The sequence below is a fragment of the Sander lucioperca genome, chromosome 11, assembly GCF_008315115.2.
Source record: "Sander lucioperca isolate FBNREF2018 chromosome 11, SLUC_FBN_1.2, whole genome shotgun sequence".
NCBI classification, from domain to species: Eukaryota; Metazoa; Chordata; class Actinopteri; order Perciformes; family Percidae; genus Sander; species Sander lucioperca.
The window spans coordinates 20602770-20626769 of NC_050183.1; the positions used below are offsets into that span (position 1 = coordinate 20602770).

Here is a 24000-nt window from a genome sequence, read left to right on the forward strand (position 1 = left end):
AAACACTAATGCAACTACGAATGCAACGTAACACGGAGGAGAGTAAAGATGGAAAGCTCCTAAAGCTTAGTTCCATATAAATGCACGGATAATTAGTTGTTTTGTCGTTAGTGAAAAACAATATTGACCTTGTAGTTGAAAAAGGAGCCTCATATAAGAATGACATTTCCTCCTATGGAGTCCGTTCATTCGCATTCAGAGATCGACACTTTTTGACTGGCAAGATGGCGGTGAGCAGAAAAACCAACTGCTAAAGTGAGTTGTTCAAAAGCTTTCTTTTTAGTAAACTCTGTGTACACAAACAATGTTCTCAATACTGGAGTTCATGTGTAGAGCCCCTGGTGATACTTGGAGCAAAGTTTCATGTTGTGTCGAGCCTTCTTAGTGTTTTAAAAATAGCGATTTTGATGCTATCATAGTAGTGCCCCTAGCACTCCCATTCAAAAGGCCATTTGACCGAAAAATGGAAATATGGTAAAAAGTTTGACTCGGGTACATTCACAAAAAGACCCCAGGTTGCATTTTGGCGAGATTTGCGCTTTAATAATCTTGTTAATATTATTTTTGTTATAGTCATGATTAATTATCTTAGATATTTGTCACTAGTGCGCATGTACAATAAAATGCGTGTTTATCTTCTCCCTCGTTCCAGACACCTTTGAGTCGCTTGTGTCCTTCACATCTAACCTGACCAGCACTCTGTTCGACAGCGCCTACTCTGCTCTGGCGTCCGACTGTCGCCCCCTTGTGTTTCAGCTGTTCAGCGACATCAAACGCCACCTTTCTGGAGACTCCGGTTCCACATTGGACAACACTGTGCGTCGGTTCTACAATGATCTTTTCCCATTGGTCTACCGCCGCCTGCTCAACCCTGGGATCGGCCACATGACACCCAAGTCCTATTTCCCCTCCTCCACAAATCACGACGACTGCCTGCGGATGACGCGGCAGGATGTCAGCCCGTTCGGACCCCATCCTCGCCTCCTGGTCAGCAGCTTGTCCCGTGCACTCGGGGTGGGCCGAGCACTGAGCCGACTGCTGGTACTGGCTGGAGAGGTCGTGAACGCGACCGAGAAGGCAACGTTATCCAGAGAGTGTGGGCGAAGCTTAGTGAGGATGCAGTACTGTTCTCACTGCAGAGGGATGACACTGATACGGCCCTGTACCGGACTGTGTGTCAACATTATGAGAGGATGTCTGGTAAGTGTTGGAATGTTTGTGCATTTACTGTTTGAATGTGTGCATCTGTTTTAATATGTGTGTGTGCTGGATGAGAAAGTTGATAGAAAGATCATGTCTGTGCATGGAAGTGCATCAAAGTATGGAGCTTAAGGACCACAATGGAAACAAGCCTTTGGGCTTCATTGTGTTTTTATCCTTTTGAACACCTCTTGTTGATTGTTGTTCAATAAAGTTTTCAATCAGTCAATCAAAGCTATAGTGGCAGGGGGCAATTAGCTTAGCTTAGCATAAAGATTGAAGGCAGGAGAAAACAGTTATCCTGGCTCTGTCCAAAGTTTAAAAATATGCTTCCACTAGCACCTCTCTTACTAATTACCACGTTATATCTTGTTTATTTAATCTGTAGAGAACATAACTGTAGAAATGACAATGTGTGGTTTTATAATAAGCCTAAATAAATCCTAAGCCTAATAAATAAGCCTATTTCCCAAAATGTTGAACTAGTCTTTTAAATTAACCTGCCCTTAAATCTCCTGCAACTTCCAAAGTAAACATTTTTGAATAATAATAATAATAAGAAGAAGAAGAAGAAGAAGAAGAAGAAGAAGAAAAAAAAAAAAAACATGCTTTATGAAATTACATTTAGAAATAAAAAATTTAGATATATCATATCAGTAATGTTTTGCTTCTTTAAAATATGTGTCATCTCATTCCAGATTTAGAATTAGGGGGTTGTCAGAAATTATTCAAATGTTATTCTCTTAGGATCGTGTGTGTGTGTGTGTGTGTGTGTGTGTGTGTGTGTGTGTGTGTTGTAGTTGATATGGCACAACATTTTGTCATCAATAAATCATTCCCACGTTAGGTTTTGAATTGACAAATAACAAGAGCATTGCCAAGAGAACTGGCAGTGTCTTCCGTGCATCTTACTGGGCTGCTTTAACAGCGCCCACAATAGAGAGACTTGGAAGATGGCACTGTTCATCCCACTTGAGAGTTTCTTGGAAGAAAATAAAGCATGGTGGTAAAACAACTTATATCATGTTTATCGTCTTCAGTAAAGAGCAAAGTCAGGGACACGTAGGAACAGCCTCTCTGTGACAGAAGGCAACTCACTTTATGGAAAATGCAGTCTTACTCGATACCTTCGTGAGATAGAAACTGCTGGTCATCTCAATCATTGGCTCATTTCAATCCATCCAATTGTTTAATAGCAGTGTCACAGTCAATTTGTCATTGAAATTGAAACATGTCCTTGTTCTCTTTCTCCACGTCTCCTTTCCACATTTGTCACCTCTGCACCCCCTTTTCATCCTCCTCCTTTCTTCACTATGCCATTTCAACTCTTTTTCCGTCCATCCTCTCTATTCTAGGTGGGTGTATCAGAGCTTGGCACCCCCTGGGGGAGTTTGGTGGTGTTGCTTCAACGGTTAGCTGCTACCTTAGCAACCAGCAGCAACCACAACAGCCTGGAGTTAGCTCTGTTAGCAGTCCGAAATCATGTGAATGATGCTATACTGCACGCTCAGCTGCACGGGCCACGCGTTACAGCCACCGTAAGCAGAGGGGATGATGGGACGGAGATGTATCCAAGTGTGGTTTGCTTTAAACTTTAAATATAAATAAAATTTATAAATAAATATACTATATATAATATATAATTTAGATCCTGGATATTACTGCCAGTCTACTGAAAAAGGTTTGTAAGTAAGTAATTTTGCCCATAACATGTGCCCAGATAAAATACAATCATTAAAAAGGGATCAGTAACAGATTGTGAAATCACCCTTACTGATATGTCTCAATAATAAAGACATTTGAATTTTGGACACAGAGTGAGGAAGGCCGTGGGTTTTCTTTCAGCCTGGCAGTTGGATCTTCTCACAAAAGCCTTGTACCTAGATGGGCTAAAAACAGCCTCATTCTTCAGAGAATCTGGGGTTCCCCTCAGTCTTGTGTGTGCGAGTGTGTATGTGAGTGTGAATACAGATCCAGTGCCAGACAAAGACTGTGGTTGGCGGGACAACCAATACCCAAAATGCAGCTTGGTTCTGAGTGATGAGAAAGTTTCTGTGGTTAATCTCTGGACAAACAGACAGCACACAAACACATTCATGCATGCACACACTGTTGGAGAAGGAAATAGAGTAGCCATCCAACTTTGAGAGAACATTGTGGACTTAGTAGAGTAGATTCCTGAGAGGTAAACAAACATACACAAGCATAATCACACTGCTAATTGTGGCTAATAGGAAAATACCACTTAATTGGATATTTGATCAAGCTTGTTATTCATCAGACCACATCACCAAAAGCTATTACCCCTAACCCTTTAACAGAGTTCATGTGCACCATTTAAAGTTGATAGATTGCAACATGGATTTTAAAACAGTAGTAATTTCAGCAAACAATTAGTGCCACTGTTGAGAAATCTGATTTTACTGGCCTCCATAATGCAGCATGTGTTGGATTTTTTGGTAAATTTGTTTCAGAGGAAAGTAAACACAGTAACAGAATTACAAATTGGTGTGAGGCTGATCTAGTAGTATTATATTCACAATAACCAATAAACACTAACTATGAAAGGCAGACTGCACAGGACACAGCTCCCAGCAAACTGAGTAAGTTGTAAAACACTAACACCATATTCTGCAACTGACAGCAACTAATAACTAAATAGCAATCAAGCAGAGGTGTCAAAATAACTAATTGATAGATGGTTAAAACATCCAGTTTCTGCCTCTCCATCTCCAAGTGGTTATGCAAACCCTACTGAACCTACTTCAAAAACATCGGCAATGCCAGGATCACCATGTCTTGTATTTAAAAATGTTAACAATATCCACTTTTATATAATGAATAGGGTTAAAGAACATCCAATTCAAAATCTCTTCAAAAGAACATATTTATGACGTGATGGATGGTCATTTGATAAGATAGTGAGACAGTCCGTGCACATCACTTAGCATTGCATGCAAACTCTCTCTTCCTCAGGTAGAGAAGGTGTGTGGACCCCAGGCAGCTGGTCCCATGATGCCAAGTGCAAATCCCACCACCTCGCATGTTTCAACCTCTGTGAGCCCTTCTACATCAGTAACCTCAGAGAGGTCGAATGTGACATCGCCTCCCTCAGTGGGCCCGGCTGCTCACCAGCGTCTGCAGCCGCAATCCCGCAGGTGAGCTCCATACATCTGATGAATTGTTCTCGAGTTCTCGTCAGAGGTCAGAATATCTGGGGAAAGTTAGAATTTAGAAGGTGAATTAAATGCGGGAAGAGAGACAGAGTAGAGGTTCTTTTTTTAATTTGTCCTTCAGTCATAGTATAAGAAAATCAATTCAAACATTATTTTCGTGCTTGTGTGTGTTTGTGTATCCCACCAGGTCATTCCTACTTAAAGGCTCTAGAGGAGACAAGAGTCGCAGCCTGAAAAAACTGTCAAGGTAAATTCATCTCCATCAGTTGCGCTTTGAATTATTATCATCTTATCACATGTCAATGGCTGCTCATGTTTTTTTGCAATAGACATTTACTTCTTTCTGTCCATTCATTTACCCTTAAAGAAAAGCCAGTGTTCAGTTCAGTTAACAGTTACATTTTCTCCCTGGACTTTAACTCTGTATTTTACAAATATTCAAAACATCATCACATAATGATTCAGTGCAAACATTAGGCTAATAAAGTGCAAAGCAGCTGTTGTCAGTGACCTTTTAATTCTCTGTATCTTTAGTAGCATTTGAGTAATACAATCTCTTCATTTTTTTATGTGTCATTCCTCCTCAATGATATAGCCATTTCCTAAAGGCTGAGGATAAATAAAGTCAAGCCAAGTCATTAGAAGAAAGCTTTCATATCAGATTTTTAGTTATGCAGTCATTATCATTATAATATGTTTTTTTACATTCCTCATGTTGCTTTCAGTAACTTACCAGAGTCTATCAGAAGGGATTTCAAAAATAATTGGACATGACAAGTCTAAATTGAAACAAATAAAAGCATATGGTACATTGGTCAACCCAAGCATTCAACTGTGCACAATTCTCTCTCTCTTTCAGGGAGTTTGAGGGCTCTATCCAGCGGTACCAGTGGTTTTTCTCAGAGCTGCCAGAGATGCTATGTGAAAGTGAGATGGAGGTTGAGCAGCACACATGCTGGAGCGGCCAAGAACTCGTAGAAAGGTGTGTGTGTGTGTGTGTGTGTGTGTGTGTGTGTGTGTGTTACATTACATGCATTACTTAGTAGCAAATAATTTATCCCAGGAAGGACCAGTGGTGGAATGTAACTAAGTATATTTACTCAAGTACTTTACTTAAGTACAACTTTCAGGTACTTGTACTTTTTTTCCACTTTGTAATTCTACTCCATTGCATTTCAGAGAGAAATATTGCCACTACATTAATCTGACAGCTTTAGTTACTAGTTACTTTACAAATGAAGATTTTTGCACACAAAACACATGTAGTTTATAAAGTACGATATTGTATTATGAATCAAACTACCCAAATATATATAGGCCTACAAGTACAGCTGAAATGCTTAGCCATTTGAACATTTAGTTGATTGACAGAATTGTTTCCAGTTTCTAAAATGTGAGGATTTTTCAGCATTGAGTACCTTTACTTTTAATACTTTAAGTACATTTTCTTGATGAAAAAGATAGTTTATAAAGACTGTTCCTTCACGTATACAAGCAGGCGCCATCTTGTGAAAACAGTCATGACCAGTCGAACGCCGAACGCCGTGTTTGAGCTATGCTACTGGTTACTGGTTGCACAGCGTTGATTTTCCCAAGATGGCGCCTGCCTGTATACGTGAAGATACAGTCTTTCTAAACTATGTTTTAATAAACTGTCTACACTTACTAAGTTCTCAATGCTTCGGTTTACATGTAGGGATCCTCATTATGCTACCGTGGAAGTGTGGTGCTATTTTGAGCTTTGTTAGTGGTATAGAAATAGCTTTCTTTTTACTTTACCCTCTGCCCCGAAGACTAGCATTATAAGCTAATTAACGGTTTGCGCTAGCTTGTTTCAAGCTAGAGACACGTTTGATTAGCATGAAAACATATCCCAAAGAACGGTCGACTCAGTACACATATGTTATTAACCCCTAGGTTCATTTTGTGCCGGAATTGTCCTTTAAGTAACATTTTCAATGCAGGACTTTTGCTTGTAACAGAGTATGTTTACAGTGTGTGATTAGTACTTTTACTTAAGTAAAGGATCTGATTACTTCTTCCACCACTGGGAAGGACCTACCAATCATATAGAGCAGTTGCTCTGACACACTATATGGTACTGCATGCCTACTCAAGTGAGGCATCCACTTTAGACATGCAACCCCATTGGAGAGAATGTCATATTTCGTTGTTTCATTTTAGATCCAGTATGTTGGAATACAAAGTTCAGGAGGCCATGTAAAATCCAAGTTGGTGCGTATTTAATTTGTCCGTCAATGACTGGAGTGCTGCTACAGTATTTAGCATTGCTATCTGTACTGCCACCTGCCCAGAAGCTTCGGTGTGACAATTCGGTGTTAAGTAACAACCCAATAGGTGTGTGAGACAGAAGTTAAGTGCCACCTTGGATATTGCATCTACTCAGCTGCACTTTACGCTGTAAATCATGTGTTTGTTACTTTAGGTAAGCCTGATATAAAGTTAAATATCATCAGTTGTTGTTGAGAAGCTAACCTTACATTGGTGGATTTGTATTTTCTACATGTAGCAGAAACAGAACTTCATGAGTATGAAATCCTAGTAATGAGTTCTTTACTCGGGTAGTGATCCATGACTGCGTCTAATTTTTAGTCAAATTTTTTTTTTTAAAGGGGACAAAAGGGCTGCATTTATTTTATACGTGTGTGTGTGTGTGTGTGTGTGTGTGTGTGTGTGTGTGTGTGTGTGTGTGTGTGTGTCTAATAGTTGCCAGGGTGGGGGTGACAGGGTTGTGAAGGTTAGAGAGTTTGTTTCCAGAGTCTTTCTCATGGTGATTACATTGGCAGCTTAAACTGGTAACAAGATAAATGGGCACACAAACACACTCCAACACACACATTCATTCACACGTTCCAACTAACACGCATACCAACATGCATCCTGCAATACACACAGAATATGAGATATTCTGACAGCCTTATCTCAACACACACACACACACACACACACACACACACACACACACACACACACGTACACACACACACACACACACACACACACACACACACACACACACACACACACACACACACACACACACACACACACACAGTTACTCAGCACATGCACACAGTTACTCAGTTGCTGTGATGGAGAAGTTTTTCTCTTAATGGTCTATCAACCATATGAAACAGGCCATGTAGTCTTGCAAGGACATCTTACACAGACAAACACACACACACACACACACACACACACACACACACACACTTGTCTACTGCTTTGTCACCATCAGTGCTTCAGTGAAGGCCAGTAAACCTCATATTTAATGGCTCTGCCATTTCTTTGCCTCTGCTGATATTTAAGAGAAATTGAGCGGGACCCCTCCTATTTAATTGTATATAAATAACACTCATTACAGTAATACATTTTGTGATGTACACTAATGTATATCATTTTTTGTTTAAGATATGCAGATGGTTACACCCTCGATAATGTCACAATTGTTATAGTTTAATAGATAAATAAATAAACGTCTGATGAAGTACCTTTTGCCTGTAGGTCAGTAAGGTGAGGCTTCTGAACTTAAACAAGACTGTATGTAAAATATTCAGAAATCCCCAGACTGTGTATCTGTGAAGTGTGTTTTAGGGTTTTATTTAGAGGAACAGAAGAGGCGTTACACTCAGCCTGTGTTGGACTTCAGCCAGTCTGTGCCTCTCTGACCTCTTTACATCTTCTTCTCTCTTGCATCTATCCATCCACCCATTTATTCATGAATTCAGCCATCCATTCATCTCTCCATCCTTCTATTCAGACCTCCATTCACCTCCTCCGCCCTCTGACCCACTTCACTTACAAATGTCTGTGTTGGTGAGAGTGTGGGTATGTGAGAAAAAGAGAGAAAAGCGGCAAAACACACAGAATGATGAGAAAGTCTGAGAGTGCGTTATAAAGGAGAGGAGAGCAGATTGTTAGCTCTCTTCTCTCTTATACGGACACAGGCTAGCATGAAGACGGTCAGGCCCCTGTTTAGGCAAAGAAGGGTCCAGCATAAGAGTAGGCGTCATTTCTTCCCCTGTCCCAAAGTCAAGCCTCGCCACAATAGAATACTGTAGTTGAAACATATATTCCTAATCTTGAATAGCATCTTGCCAGACTTTTTATCATCACAATGCACACATGCCAAAACAAACAATAAAAAAGAAAGTGAAAGAACTAAAATACATCTAACATTTCATTTGAAAACAAGCAGGAGAAATGTGTAAAAAAGAAATACAATTGGTTTACAATACTTACAATATCCAACAACTTTAAGTCAAAGTCTCAGAATACAACTACCAGTGAGTCACCTTGAATGACTTGAACAATTTGGAGACCCATTAGTAAACAATTCTATCAGCTGCCAACCCAAACTAAAGGCCCTAGGCCGTATATGAACTGAGGCAATGGCAGGACACAATTGGCAGCAGACTCGTCCAATCACTCCTGGCCAGTCCACCATATCCACCTACACAGATTAGAGAGTAGAGCACAGAGTAAGTGACAGTGGGTCATTACGAGATATACATTCAGTTAAAACTGTTATTAGAATAACCATTAAAATTACACCACGTGGCAAGTACAGTGCTTTCATTTTGTTAACTATACAATATTGTTAACTATATAGAAATAATCCCATACTTGTACACATGATGCAAAGTCAAAAGGCATTAGGCCATATACAACACACTACAACTACAAATACAATCCACACTTTAAGCACATTTTCCAAACATCACCATATTCGCCATTGTGTGTGCTTTTTCTATCATAATAGACACAAATTAGCTGTCAAAATAACTGTTAAAAACTCAATATATGTGTTCTACATAATAAAAAAGGAAATTTAGATCATACAATGACATTTAAAGTCACAGCTGTACTGAGCATCTTCCAATTCAACCTTTCTCTCTTAATACCACAGCCCCCATCTGTAAGCTAATTTCCAACGGCCTTTTCTCCCTCTTTGAATGTTTCTGATTTTAATCAAGCAGGGGGAGCAAATGGTACAGCTGCAATCCAGAGTGTGTGATATTTATGATTATGTCTCTGAACTCTTGATTGATAGTTGAAGTATGCTGCTATGAGATATAATTTGTATTGTGTAACTGTGCTGGAAGGTTATAGATATATGTGTTTTGCAGCTATAGGGCTGATCACAAAAACAAAATAATCGAGAAAAACAATTTTTTGCACATTATGCTCTGCAAGTAAAAAAAATTCAAATGGGAAAAGTCTTTCACAGTTCAAGGTGTTTTCACTGTTGATTTGTTTAACTTTTGTTTTAACGTTTTTTAAATTCAATAATTGCAACATCTTTCCAAAAGTCATCAATTGTGGTAGATAATCGTGATTATGATTTTTCTTCCATAATCGAGCAGCCCTAATTTAAACTGACTAAACTGAACTCTTTATTTTGGCAGTTAGAGTTGTAATAGCTGTTTTTTTCCAGAAGAGGGAAGCATGTTATTACCATCCTAAGTAACAAGACATTAACTCTGCTTCCACCTCTGAAGTCCGGCCACACCCGATGTTTTGATGTATTTTGTGTTTTTTAAAGCATTACAATCTGTTTTACATCAGCCATTGATGCTCTACAGAATCAGGAAAATGCTGTTAAAAGGCAGAGAAAGAATTGTCCGGAGGGGGTGAAAAGGAATGTGAAGGATGGAGAAAGTGAGACTAAGTGCATTTTTTCCAAATCTATCCAAACCACAGCATATCGCTTCCATGTCTTGTACAAGAGGTACATGTATAAGCCTCAGGTGTGTGTGTGTGTGTGTGTGTGTGTGTGTGTGTGTGTGTGTGTGTGTGTGTGTGTGTGTGTGTGTAATAGAGCTATGTAAATGACTCCACAGGAATGCAGCTAGATTTACAATTGAGGTTGTGACTTTTATAATTACACACCTCTCTCAGATCAGATTAATTTGTCAGGTAATTTCATTTTCACTGTGTGTGTGTGTGTGTGTCTGTATGTCTGTGTGTCTGTGTGTTTTTCCATACATGCCACAGTCGCTTTAAACGTTACCGTTAACAACCCTGCAGTAACCGAGGGCAACAGCAGAGCAGCTTTGTCATTATGGTGCTGGTGATTTATGTCTGTCGTTCTCCAGATCTTATTAAATGTCACTCTATGTGTCACACACAGCACGCTTTCTGCAATATTATCATCTTATCAAACAAACAGAGAATCCAGACAGTCTCTTATCTGGCCAATAGCTTATTCACAGCACTGCCAATTTCCAATTCATTCAGCAAATGCTTTAGATGTGAAGATGCTGTTGATATAGTCCCCTTCACTTGAATATAAAGCACAATCCACAAGGTGTGATTTATCACCAAAACTGACAAAGAAGATTTGTTCATTTGCCAAATGGTATTTAGGCTACAGGTTATTGAAAAGATGTTGTTTTTTTGTAGCTTCAGTAACCTTTGCACATAATACTCATGTTTATGTGTCATATCTTTTTACAAACTGATAAAAGATGGCAAAAGATGTGATGTCTGCAAGTCCAATCAACGACACTGATTTAATCATCGTGCTTGACCTTACTCATTTTAATTGAACTTAATAACACTGAGAGCAGTCAAGTTAAAACAAATAAAGCCAACTCCTCTTCACCTCAGCCTCAGTAAATCTGATGGCTGTTAAGCATTAAGTGAGAATGATATCCGTTCAGCTTTCAACAGATGTTTAGTTGCTGCTGATAGTGTTTCAAGAATGTCTCACCCTGCAAATAACAAATAGTTGCATACAACCAACTCTGCCAATTCCCCTTTCAGCTTTTTACTGTCAGGCTGTAGATGTTAGACAGTCCACGGGGGAAACATTAATAATCAATCTTTCCATTACATCTTGCATAGTCATATAGTCATTGATATTGGCTCATGTGGTCCCTCTGCATTTGCGGTGGAGATTGCAGTGGCCCTAATAAATATTGTTGTCCTACCTGTCACTTATCCTGGAATTGCTAGTTAATAACAACTGTATGTATTCCTCTTGGAGCACTCCATGTCATTCTGCTCTTAGAGTCAATCCTAGCTCCACATTACATGTAATGTTAGCTGTAAATAATTTAGACAATAGGAGTATTGTCCTGTATATTATATTTATTTATTATATATATTGTATATATATTTATAAAAAAACAAACATTTGATACAGTTGATTATTCTTTACTTTTAACAGTTAAAATGTCATTTTTTTTCTCATACTAATGACACATGTACGTTTGTTTGTGTGGAAAGCCCGCTTTTATTAAGCAACTGTAGGAAGGCATTTGGAAATGTCAACAGATAAGCGCATCAGCGCACACGGGGCAACAAGTGCACGTTAACACAGGCGTGCACCTACATAATAAGCTTTTTTAAATTTAAAATGTTCAATGCCCTATCCCACTGATGTGAAAATAGTCTCAAAAAGTACCCACACAAATAGGAGATTTACACATATATTTACATTGAAAAATACTAAGTTCATTTACAAATGATGAAATACGAGTTACAAATTAGACGCAGATACGCATTTGTGGATACAAATCGCTCTGCATTCATTTGTGACTTGTGTTTCACAAGTCACAAATTTGAGACACAGATACAACACAGATTTATGAATACAAATCACTCTGTATTCATTTGTGAATGATGTTTTACAAGTTGCAAATACTTATGAGACTGATTTAGCACCATGAATGCATTTAAAAGAAAATATTTGTGAGGTGTTGCCAGTCTTGGGTGTGTGGCAGAATCACTGGACGTGTGGTGTTGACACTGATCCCTAAAATCTTTGCTGGAGTCTAAGGAATCTTGGGATTTCCCCCTGGGGCACAGTGTGTGGTTTCTAATTGAGCTTTTTTTCATCCTCACTGAATATGAATAGAATAGAAAATCTTAAGTGTAATGTTTTGCCCATATGGAGCCTACACACATAGCTGCTGAAGCTTCACATTTAGGCTACACCATAGCTGATGGGTGTCCCCTTAATAATTGAACTAGTCTCATGAATAAAGAAACAATGTGGACCTTCCCACCATAGGTTACATCACAAAGTAAATAAAAGAATGTAAACTGTAGATAAAAGCACAATACGGCCTGATCATGCACAGATCTGTCTAGCATTGCATACAGTATCTGATGCTGAACTATATAAATCAAAACATGTGTCCCATGTGTCAACCATTAATCCATCTTTAAAAAATGTGAGTAGTATTTGCATACTGAAAGGTAGCTCCCACTAATTTATGTAAACAGCATTACAGTCAAACAGACCTTAATCAATTGCTTTTTTCCTCTAGCCGTTATGTTTAATCATTTACAATGCGGTTTTTCTCCAGTACTCTTCTCTGCATTGCCCAGCAGAAACTGTATTAATGCAGCTCATCATGAAACATAAGAGCAAAACTGTTTGTAATTCTGTTTTTCTCATACACACTCTAGGCTACTTAATATGTTGAAAGTGTCAGCAGTATAATGTTTAATTTATTTTTATTTAGTGCCATATCTGTTGATTATATTTATTAAAGTCGTGTGCTATATTCTTTTTCCCCACTGCATCTTATTATTTTTGCCTCTCTTATGACCTCATTTTCCCATGAGGATCTGTAGTCTCATTCATTCACTCTCTCATGGATTGCCAATGTGACAAAAAGACTAAGCTGGACTTGCTTTGTGAGTCGGGCATCAGGACATGAGCACTTTGATTAGAATAAGACTGTAACCAGTATTTAATCCTTTATTAAGTGATATGTATGTATGAAAACGCAATCTGTGTAACAATAAAACGATTTGAGAAAGTTAATTAGAGACTTCATGCATTCTGACTAAACTTTCTGATGGGATCTGATTCCAGACCAACAGGGTTAGCATGGCTCCAGATGCTGGGGTCTTCACCACTACACCGTCTCTTGGCATTAGTCAAGTAGTTTGTTTTTATGTTCGGTTGCATCTGCTCTCAGGTTCCCACAACCCTTTCCCCTTGTTGCCATAGCCAGAGTGTGTTTTCGAGGGTGTGGACTCAGCGGTTACTGAGTTGGTGGCTGATTGTATTAGTTAGCAGAGCTGGTTTGGAACGTGGAGACTTGGAAACATATGACTCATGAACTGTTGATTCTTCTCTTTTTCTTTTCTCTCAATTCATCTTCCTTGTAATCCACCCACTGCAATCCCCCAAGCAGACAAAATGATGTGACACTCACGTATAGCCCACTACAGAAAGAAACATCAATGTGCTAGATGACCAAGGATCAAACTCTGTGATGATGTTTATTTGCCACATTCAGGCCACTCTACCCAATTTGTCACTTAAATTAGTTCAGTATGATGTACTTAGCTATTCAGAAAAATCATCCAGAAGAAGCAGTGAGAAGAAGCCAGAAACCAGTGGACAGCCATCATTCATAGCTGGTAACAGGCCAAAAGGCCCATATTGTTCTCATATACATGTTAAAACCTCTGCTCTTATAGTAGCAAAATAAACACACTTTGTAGATGGTGCTGGGAGTCCAGTAACCATTCAAATCCATCACTAAAATTAAAGTATAAATACCACTTAACTCAAAAATACTACCTAAAAATATGTATCAGTATATAAAAAATACTGCCTTTGAAATTGTACTCAGTAAAAGACAAGAAGTACTAGCAGTCAAATATAGTTAATTTGTAAAATAAAAGAGACATGTTATGGAGTTCAGTTAATCATTTTACAACCCGTTCTTTATAAAATCTCCATGACTTCAACAAGGTGATTAAGATTAAGATCAGTCTGCCAGAAGATGAACTCATGTCACCATAGCTGAACGTCTCAAGTGACTCCTCTGCTTGAATAAAAGTCTGTTTCTTTGTTTCATTCGCCAGGAGTTAACTTATTTTACAATGTGTGTGTGTGTGTGTGTGTGTGTGTGTGTGTGTGTGTGTGTGTGTGTGTGTGTGTGTGTGTGTGTGTGTCTCTGCACATGAAGTGAATCACTACACCCTGACTGAACACACTAGTATAGTGACTGTGGGAAAACTGGGGCATGAGAGCAACACACACACACACACACACACACACACAAAACTGGGACAGAAAGTACTTCATGTCTCTCTCTTGTTCTTTCTTTCTGTAGTTATGCAGGTCTTGTGGCTGGCAGCAGTTTAAAAGCCCAGAAGGAGAACCCAGAGATGACCGTCCGTAATACAGATTCTGTCCTGAAGGGGGCGAAACAGAGGCTGGAGCAGCTAACACAGGTACACACACCAATGAATAAGAAAAAGAAGTGAGGTAAATGTTGACACACACCATTCTCACAATTTTGTATTCTCGACAAACCTTGCAATTATTTCACTTGCTTTCAGTGAGATAAGCCATTCCAAAGTTTATGTTCACAGGGGTTAGCTTTTTGCAACGCTAATCGCCTACAGATAGCAATATTGATTGGCCGGTCCATTTTTCTTCAACACCATCCAGAGCAAGTCATCTTGATATAACATTAATATATAGATTTATGGTCCCCAGATGATGATGATTTTGTTATTCTGGTGACCTCATGGTCTTTGAATATATCCCTATCTACCGTATGTATATAACATCCTGTCTGAATAGTTTCCTGCAGGATGACCCTCTGACCTTTCTCCTAGCACCACTATCAGGCAAAAATGTCCTCTTACACTCAGGAAATGTAATGGGCAGATGGTCATGAAATTCTCCCCCAGAGACATTTTCCATTTTAGACACATTAGCTTTCTTTCTTGCAGCGTCATCATCAGGCCAAAATGTCAACTTTGCATCAGCATGAACGTTAACATACCTTATAATCTTGAAGGCATTCCAGCATGTACATATCTGACATTGATATATTGAGATTTATAGCAATGGCCCACACAATGAAGTAGGTGTCTTTTTCACTTTGCCTTTAACGATTCCACAATAGCGTAAGCTGTGACATATTTTTGCATTGGGCTGGGATATTAATGTATTCCACTGTGCAGACTATGCAGTGGCCTCTATTGTAAAACTTTATTTTGTAGAACTTAAGTGTTGATGTAGATGAAGTCAGAGTAGTAATCTAACAAGAGGATCTGAAGGTGATGTTATAACTCTTTCCATAAGCATTAATATCTTCTGTAGTCACTGCCCTAATGAACAGAATTATTCATATCCATGCTTAAATAATGATGCTATTGTTAGTTTGATCTTTGACTGTTATTGTTGTAGTGAAATATTAAGTTCAGCCTCTTGGTGTTTCTCGTGTGATGTAGGTGTGATACACAGTTTCTGAAGCTGCAGGGGTCTGGATTGTGTGTGTGTGTGTGTGTGTGTGTGTGTGTGTGTGTGTGTGTTTGTGTTTGTGTTTGTGATGTGTTCTCATCCTCATCTGGCTCTCAATCATTCGTTATCACCTCATGTGTGAACTGCTGCTTAATCCAATAAACTTAAATGTCAGCACTCTAAACAGATGTAGATAATAGCATGCAATAAAACATGCATTAATTCAACAATTAAACTGGATTTATGCAGCATTGTCAAAACTCTGAACAGCATGGTAATATGGTGTTATGATTTGCATGAATGATTCATAAAATCATGTGAATATGACTCCATAAAATGATACATCAAGGTTATCTATAATGATGATTCATTATTAATTATGAGGACCAAGTGGCTGTTTTGGGGTCCCTTTTGTGACAGTCAGACAGGCTGATAGACAGACAAGGGCAGACAAGTAAACACATACTGAGAGGAGGACCCGGCAAACAAGCATTCAACAACAAAATGTATGGTATGATAGCCATTAAAGGACGAGGATGGCAATATTCTGTATTTTGGTAATTGTTTACAAATTCCATGATAAGATCAAAAATCTTTATCTTTATATTTTCTGACATTCCAAGCCAGTCTGTGGTACTTAAGGGTCATGGATTGTTTTAAAGGCAAACAGGTCAAACAGGAATAAATGCTGCTTTTGTTGGGGACTATTTTCAGCGACAATATTTGGTGTGCTAGCAAGGATTTATGGCAGCAGGTTTTTTTGTTTGTTTTTGGACTAAGCTATGTCAAGCTTTGGATACACAGGCAGAAATATCAATTTATCATTGGTTTTGGTCATGGGATTTGTTAACCAACAAAACTGCAGAATATCAACAGACTTATCCTTTAACGTGCATGCTTGTTGGGTCAAGAAATCAATTTGAAATGAATCAGGTATACTTATGACATGTTTTGATGTCGCAGCAAGATCTTTCAACACAGACTCTCTGAGTGCTTTATTGTAAGGTCAGAGTGAAAACTGTAGTTTGTCAAGGAAATCTGAGAAACTCTTTTAAAAGTGTTGGTGGTTTTGGAGTCATCATGGAAAAACCATGGGATGGCACATGCTATGGTTTATTTTTATTTTTTTGCTGTTGAGGCTCTTTCTGTACTCCGTCTAATTTTGGTGGTGAGTCCATTAATCATGCTGCATTTACATGGAGGAAATGTTAAGTCAGCATCCCTTCCCTGCCATATACACAAACCACACATGCACCATGCAATCACTTATGTATGAGATTTGCTTTCTCAGGCCCATTAATTCTATGTAACCCATACATGTCCTGTTCTTCTTTAATTTAAAGACTATTAAAGCTTCTGTGAATCTTCTAACATTCACTAAAGCACACACACACACACACACACACACACACACACACACACACACACACACATACACTATGGGGATAGGAAAAGTGAGATCAGTGTTTTTGGACTTGTAAAGCATCCTGCTGAATTGATGATGGTGATGATAACAGGCCACAAGTCAGATATATAACCGCTCATCTGCATTGCAAACTATTTTCAGTTCCAAATGGTGTGCATCCTTTCCATCTTTTTGATACATTTGGAGAAGAAGTTTAGAGTCAACTTTGGAAATCCATGGCAGAGGCTGAGCTTCTTTCAGCTAGCTGTGCTTTTGTATGTGGAGGAAGCCATTTATCTGAGGTGAACACTGATGCACACCATTTAATAATAACTATTCAATGGCATGTGGGCCATTTACACACTTGCACAGCTAGGATTAGAGGAGGAACAAAATATGAAACAAGACAAAGAAGCATCTTTGGAATTTTAATTATCAGTGTTTAAGAGGGTTGCATTTCTGTCTGTCTTTCCCTCAGTCTCTTCTTATCTTTCACTGTCCCAATTTTGTGTTATGTGTTAATTAGACTTTTGCAGCAGTGGGTTGTGTTTTACGCAGGCTTTGCCCTCTAATGGGATTCTATTAGTGTAGCCAGTGGCGTATCCGTGCAATTAAAATGTGTATGTACATGCTTAGCCAACCAGGATGAGTTTAATCAACCCTGTGAGGGCTGCCCCTGCATATTAAAAGGGCAGCGGTCTTACCATTTCTAGAGTGTCGGCAGAATACAGGAAGCCTGCTTAACTTTGTTCAGGAGAGCATTCCTGTTTCATCAGAGCTGCAGTTAATCTTTGCTTTGTTTAAAGGAATAGTTGACATGTTGGGAAATACGCTTATTCAATTTCTTGTTAAGCATAAGAAGACAGATAACATTCTCATATCTCCAACGTCAGTGTGACAGCTAGATTCCAGGAAGTCAATTAAGAAAACTGTAGCTACGGTGGTATTTCTGTAATTCTGTAAAGTGAATTTAATGAAGCAGTTATCTTTCAGAGATTTATTTCAGCTTTTCGTATGCATATGGTGCTTATGCCTTCATATGACAAAAGTCGAGTGACATTAAGTTACAGTCAACTTTTATAGATACAACAGTGACATCAAAATAATTATTAAATTAAATTAAATAATTTGACTTGTAGGCCTATTGGTTTTACTGGAGAGTTTCAGTGCCACATGACCTAAATCCTATTTAAATCCTAGCTTTTCCACATGACTAAGAAAACACAGTCCTGGTGGAAACATTGCTGTAATATGTTCCTGTCCTCCCCCAGGTCTAATTTGCTGTCTGATGACATGATGGTGAATCACTGCACTGAGTCTAGTCTGTCTCCATGTCCCTTCGGACATGCTGTCATATAATAACCTTGGTTCCCCCCTGTTTTCACGGGCTTCCCTACACCTACTGTGCAGTGGAGGCCAGATGCCCCTCCTTATGTGTCCAACCTGCATCTATCCAGCAGGGAAACTCAACCTAAAACATAGGTAGACCATGTTAGTAATTGCTATTTTTAAACTGTTAAAAAATACCAATTAGCAATATACCTTGGACTTTTGGTCATTTATTCAAAATATGAAGCAACAGTGCACATATAATAAAAGTTTGTTAAGCACATATATGTTGTCTGTTTACATTATATATTATACTACATGTCTGTGTTTGTCTTTGTTCCAGTCGAGCACATGTGCAGTGCATTATAATTATGTGTGGGTCTACTGCTGCACTGTGAATGTATACTATTTGCCTACTCAGTATGTGTGCATCACATTGTGCACCACAATATACTGTTTAGCAACAGCTTATACAATATGTTCTTGTGTTAAAGGGATTATATTTGCAAGGCACAGTTAAGCCATGTTTAAATATTGAAAAGGAGAATAGATTTTGCTGTCTGGCAACTCAGAAGCGTTGGCAGCCTTGTTATGCTCTTACTTTAAATGACCATGAAGGTCTAAAGTTTGTAATTATAAAATCCAAAAGAGTTGACTCTCAGTCTTTGTAGTATTTGATTTGCCAGAACGATTTCACCACTGTAAGGTAACATAAATCATTATATGATAGATGTTACAGTCTTGGTGGCATCCGCTTTGCTGTATATATAAAAATGTTATCTAGAATAAAATAGAATGAGATGTCAGTACAATATATCTTTTTCCTTTTTAAAACCAGTGGCTGTTTGCCTTATCTCTGCACTCAGCTGGACTTTATATATTACCCACCTTGACTCTCTACTATACACATTCATCATGCTGTGAACCAATTATATGTTCCTGTATATGTGTAAAAACCATAGACTGTATATACAGTCTATGGTAAAAACCTAATAACTCCCATTTTGGTGTGTCATAGTTTCTGACTTGGACAAAAAGTTTGCGTAGTCCTTTATGAGTTAATCAAATTCTACAACCATTGATTGAAACTAATCCACAATGCCTATATTTGATTTTAAAAGTCCACAAAGTGGATGTTTTTGATATTGTTTCAATCCCTCGTTAGCAGAGCTTTAGAAGACGTGAGGTTTCCATCTGGCATCACAATTATGTAACATGACACAGTACCCACGCTGTGAATTAACTGAGTAGTAGAGAATATGGATTCACGCCGAGACAGCATGGCCTCAATTACCCTTTAGTCTGCTCTCTGACTTTGTGTATTTGTTCATGTTCTGTAGTGCTTTTGTACATGTTTCTGTGGCCATTTAGTGCCTTTAGAAGGAAAAATATATCAGAAAAAAGTATTCAGTTCAGGCTACATTGTTGACCTTTGACCTCATAACTATTAGCTGTTTGTAATATTTGTGATTTGTGAGTTGAAGCTTATTCTCCTTTGCACTCACTGTAACTCATTCTCAGGTCAGCTAAATGCCAAAAATGTAAAGCACACACACAGAGTCTACAGCCACACTAGCAGCTCTGGGAGGCTAATTGCTTTGAGCTGAATGCTAACATCAGCATGCTAACATGTTCACAGTGACATGTAGGTGTTTTACAGGTATAATTACAATCTCAGCTAAGCCTTTAAGCATGCTAACATTTGTTAACTAGCACTAAACACAAAATTCAGCTGAGGCTGATGGAAATGTCAGTACATGTAGTTCGCAAGTATTAAAGGACAATTCCGGCGCAAATTTAACCTAGGGGTTAATAACATATGTGTACCGAGTCGAACGTTCTGTGGGACATGTTTTCATGCTAATCGAATGTGTCTCTAGCTTGAAACAAGCTACCGCAAACCGGGGGTTAACTGCTAACGCTAGCTTTCGGGGCACAGGGTAAATCACTATTTGATACCACTAACAAGGCTCGAAATAGCACCACACTTAAACGGTAGCATAATGAGGGTCGCTACATGTAAACCGAGGCATTGAGAAATTTGTAAGTGTACAGACAGTTTATTACAAAGATAGATTATAAAGACAGTAGCGTCAATGTTTACATGCGGCCGCTATCTTGAATAACATTTATGACCAGTCGAATCACGAACGCTGTGTTTGAGCTATGTTACTGGTTACTGGTTGCACGGCGTTCGTCGGTCTACTGGTCATGACTGTTATCCAAGATGGCGGCCGCATGTAAACATTAATGCTACTGTCTTTATAATCTATCTTTTTAATAAACAGACACATTCGATTAGCATGAAAACAGATTCCAGAGAACATTCGACTCGGCACACATATGTTATTAACCCCTAGGTTCATTTTGCGCCGGAATTGTCCTTTAAGTCATACATCAAAATGTTGGACAAATTGCAATTTTGACCTGATGATGGTGCTAGATAAGAAGTCAGACCAACATTGCCATCCGTAGAGCCACTTGTATGTAAGGCTGGGCAATATATCGACAATCGATATATATATATATATATATATGATATGACACAAGGGTTGTCTTTTCTTGGTTTTAAAGGCTGCATTACACTAAAGTGATGTATATTTGATATTTGATTTTTCTCCATATTGCCCAGCTCTACTTGTACTGTATTTAGTGCTTATGGACATTTGTATTGTATGTGTGTTTTATTTAGGAGGTGTTAGTTGACCTCGGCTGGGTGAGCAATGCCAGAGGAAAGGTGGAGGAAGAGGAGGGAGGGAGCGCACAGACAGAGAGAGGCAGCGGAGACGACTGCGATGATGAAGATGGCTGTGAAGCATCTGGTGTGGAGAACGGTGAGTCATAAACACACACACAAACACACAAACTGACGTACAAACACACCAAAATAGAGGAACACACATTAGCAAACATACAGCCACACATAAACACATGAATTGATGCACACAATCTTGTCTTTTGCTTGTGCAAACATAGGGATTCAGAATCATACATAACACATCAGCATATAAACTGTACATACTCACACACACACACACACACACACACACACACACACACACACACACACACACACACACACACACAACCACACAGTTCATTGGCATGGTGGAGGTTTTAAAATGCAGCAGCTTCCACCACAAATCTTGTGCCAGCAGGGAAATGCCCAGAGGGAGGGATAGAACTGAGAGATGGAGTCAACTGTCCTCTCTCTCTCTCTCTCTCTCTCTCTCTCTCTCTCTCTCTTTTTCCATCTCTCTTTCTGCTGGTCTCAGCAGTGTATTTCCTTCTCAGCCGGGATAAAGGATGCAATAACAACCAGGTTATCCCAAAAATCAAAAAATAAACCGTAATTATTCATTTATCTCTTGACATATTCACCGGGCTCATGGTTATACATAATACATGGGTGTGTCACAGGGAGGTCTGGGGACCCCTTGGTGCATTGAGGCAATCACAGAGTGAATGTAGTTCAAATTAAGATGTAACTAGTGCGGTGCCCGTTTGGAGTGTGGGCCTGTTCGGAATGGGCCGATCGCTTGGTTCCCATTATTTTTATTTTCACGACTTAATTGTGTAAATTCACGCAAACAACATGTGACACAAAATGCAGTTGTAAAACGCTTGGTTCCCAGTATTGCTGCTTGCAGCGTTGTCGGGTGGCGTGCCCATTCAAAGCGTTCTTGAGAATCAAAAAAATGGTAAATGGTAAATGAACTGCATTTATATAGCACCTTTCTACCTTACCGGACAAAGCGCTTTACAATTTGCCTCTCATTCACCCATTCACCTACATCGATGGTGGCTTAGCCGGATGTATGTATTTTCCATTTCCTTCCGCTTTCTTTGTGCTGGAATTTTATAATAATTTTTCGGTGGATTGATTAGGACTATAATTGTTCCTCAGATCTCTGCAGGGTAAATTGAGACAGCTAGCTAGACTTTATGTCCAATCTGAGTTTTCTCTCGATTTTTAATATTTTTTATTATTTTGCAGTGGCTCTGTGCGGAGTTTAGCACCGCCCATGACAATACTGATTGGTTTAAAGAAATGCCATTGAACCAGAGCATGTTTTCCTCCCATCTCCAAATGCTTTGTGGAGTAGCCAGATCCTCCATCAGCACGCTTATAGTTATATTTAAATTGTTGATCAGAAAATGTTGCTCTATGTTGAGGTTTATTGGCCAAATATAATGTGTTCTGTTTTTGACCTGAATAACATTTTGGTGCCCAGTGTTCTCTGTAGCCTTACTGTGAGGTAACGGGAAGATTTAGCAAAAGAAACCAAGGGATTTCATACATAAATTGTACCACTCTTTTCAATGCGAGAAGGCTGTTTTTGAGTGTTGTAGTAGTAGTAGTAGTACTCAAAAGACTCATGCATTGTAGAGGCTTGTGAAATATGAAAGATATTTTAGTTGTAACCAATAAGCACCTACAGTAAGTACTTTGTTTAAGTATTTCTTTCTAAATCTAAAGTCTATATATATATATATATATATATATATATATATATATATATATATAGCAATAATCAAAGTGAAAAAGTGAAACATTCACAAAATAATTACAAACAACATGAGTTTGTCAACAGATTTGATTGCCAGTAATTCTGAATGGCATCAACAAATATGTGACCAGGGTATAACCAGAATTTTAGAAATACTGAGGTCATATGTCTCTGATATATTCCCTAAAAAGCCTGTACAATGTTATATATATATATATATATATATATATATATATATATATATATATATATATATATTTGGACAGTTGTTCAATTTCTAATTTATACAACTGTTTTTTTTTATTCATTTATGAATAGTTTGTAATGTTTACCTCCACCAAGGAGGTTATGTTTTCATTTGGGTTTCCCAGGTTTCTTTTGTTATTTTTTACTGTTGTTAACTTTGTGAGAAAGGGCTACACTTCTATATCACTGCAGCAAGAGGAGACGTTTAACCACTGGTTAAACTCATTATCCATGCTCCAACCTTTTTTCAAACTAGTCTGTGTTCCCACATAATAAGAGCAAACAGATCCAGTATTTTGTCAAATATCAATGTCATGTCCAACCAGCAGTCAGAAAGACAAACACTCCTCAAAGTCTGCTCACACATTGCAGCTACACGCTATGGAAAGCTCCACTGTCCATGTCTATCTTTAGCTGGAAAGACATATATGTTGATTAACTGGTCAACATACGAGAAGACACCAGACACTTTTATGGTGACGGAACTTTCCATGGTCATATTGGTGATGACACAGGCAAATTATTGTCAGCATAAACCAATACCGTCATAACAGTGTTTGTTGGTGGTGTTTTCTGTAGTTTCTACTGTAATGTGAAATGTGCTGGAATAGAACAGAACAGAATAGATGTTTGTTGTTGGAGGCGTTCTTGCTTCATGGGATTGATTGTCATAATTTACTAAACCAGGGCTCAGTCTTCGGCATCATCACCTTGTTACACATCATCGGAGGTCATTTTACCCTTGTGAACCCTGGTGATGTCATCGGGTGGTGGGGTCTCTCTCCCTGAGGGCAGGATGTAATAAGGGTCAAAAGTCATTGGCACACTAATTATCACTGCTCTGTCCTCGTCATTACTGGAATCATGAGTGTGTATTTGTAC

General features: G+C 38.6%; 1 protein-coding gene across 2 annotated transcripts in view; it reads left to right on the plus strand.

Moving 5' to 3' along the window:
• LOC116039123 (glypican-5-like) overlaps positions 1–24000 on the plus strand; it is a 47551-nt gene that overhangs the window by 7396 nt on the left and 16155 nt on the right. For both annotated transcript variants that reach the window (XM_031283912.2, XM_031283913.2), the window contains exons 3-9: positions 653–1200; positions 2556–2738; positions 4177–4358; positions 4564–4623; positions 5236–5358; positions 14486–14606; positions 21054–21195. In XM_031283912.2, coding sequence (XP_031139772.1) covers positions 653–1200; positions 2556–2738; positions 4177–4358; positions 4564–4623; positions 5236–5358; positions 14486–14606; positions 21054–21195 — 1359 coding nt within the window. The remainder of the gene's footprint in view (positions 1–652; positions 1201–2555; positions 2739–4176; positions 4359–4563; positions 4624–5235; positions 5359–14485; positions 14607–21053; positions 21196–24000) is intronic.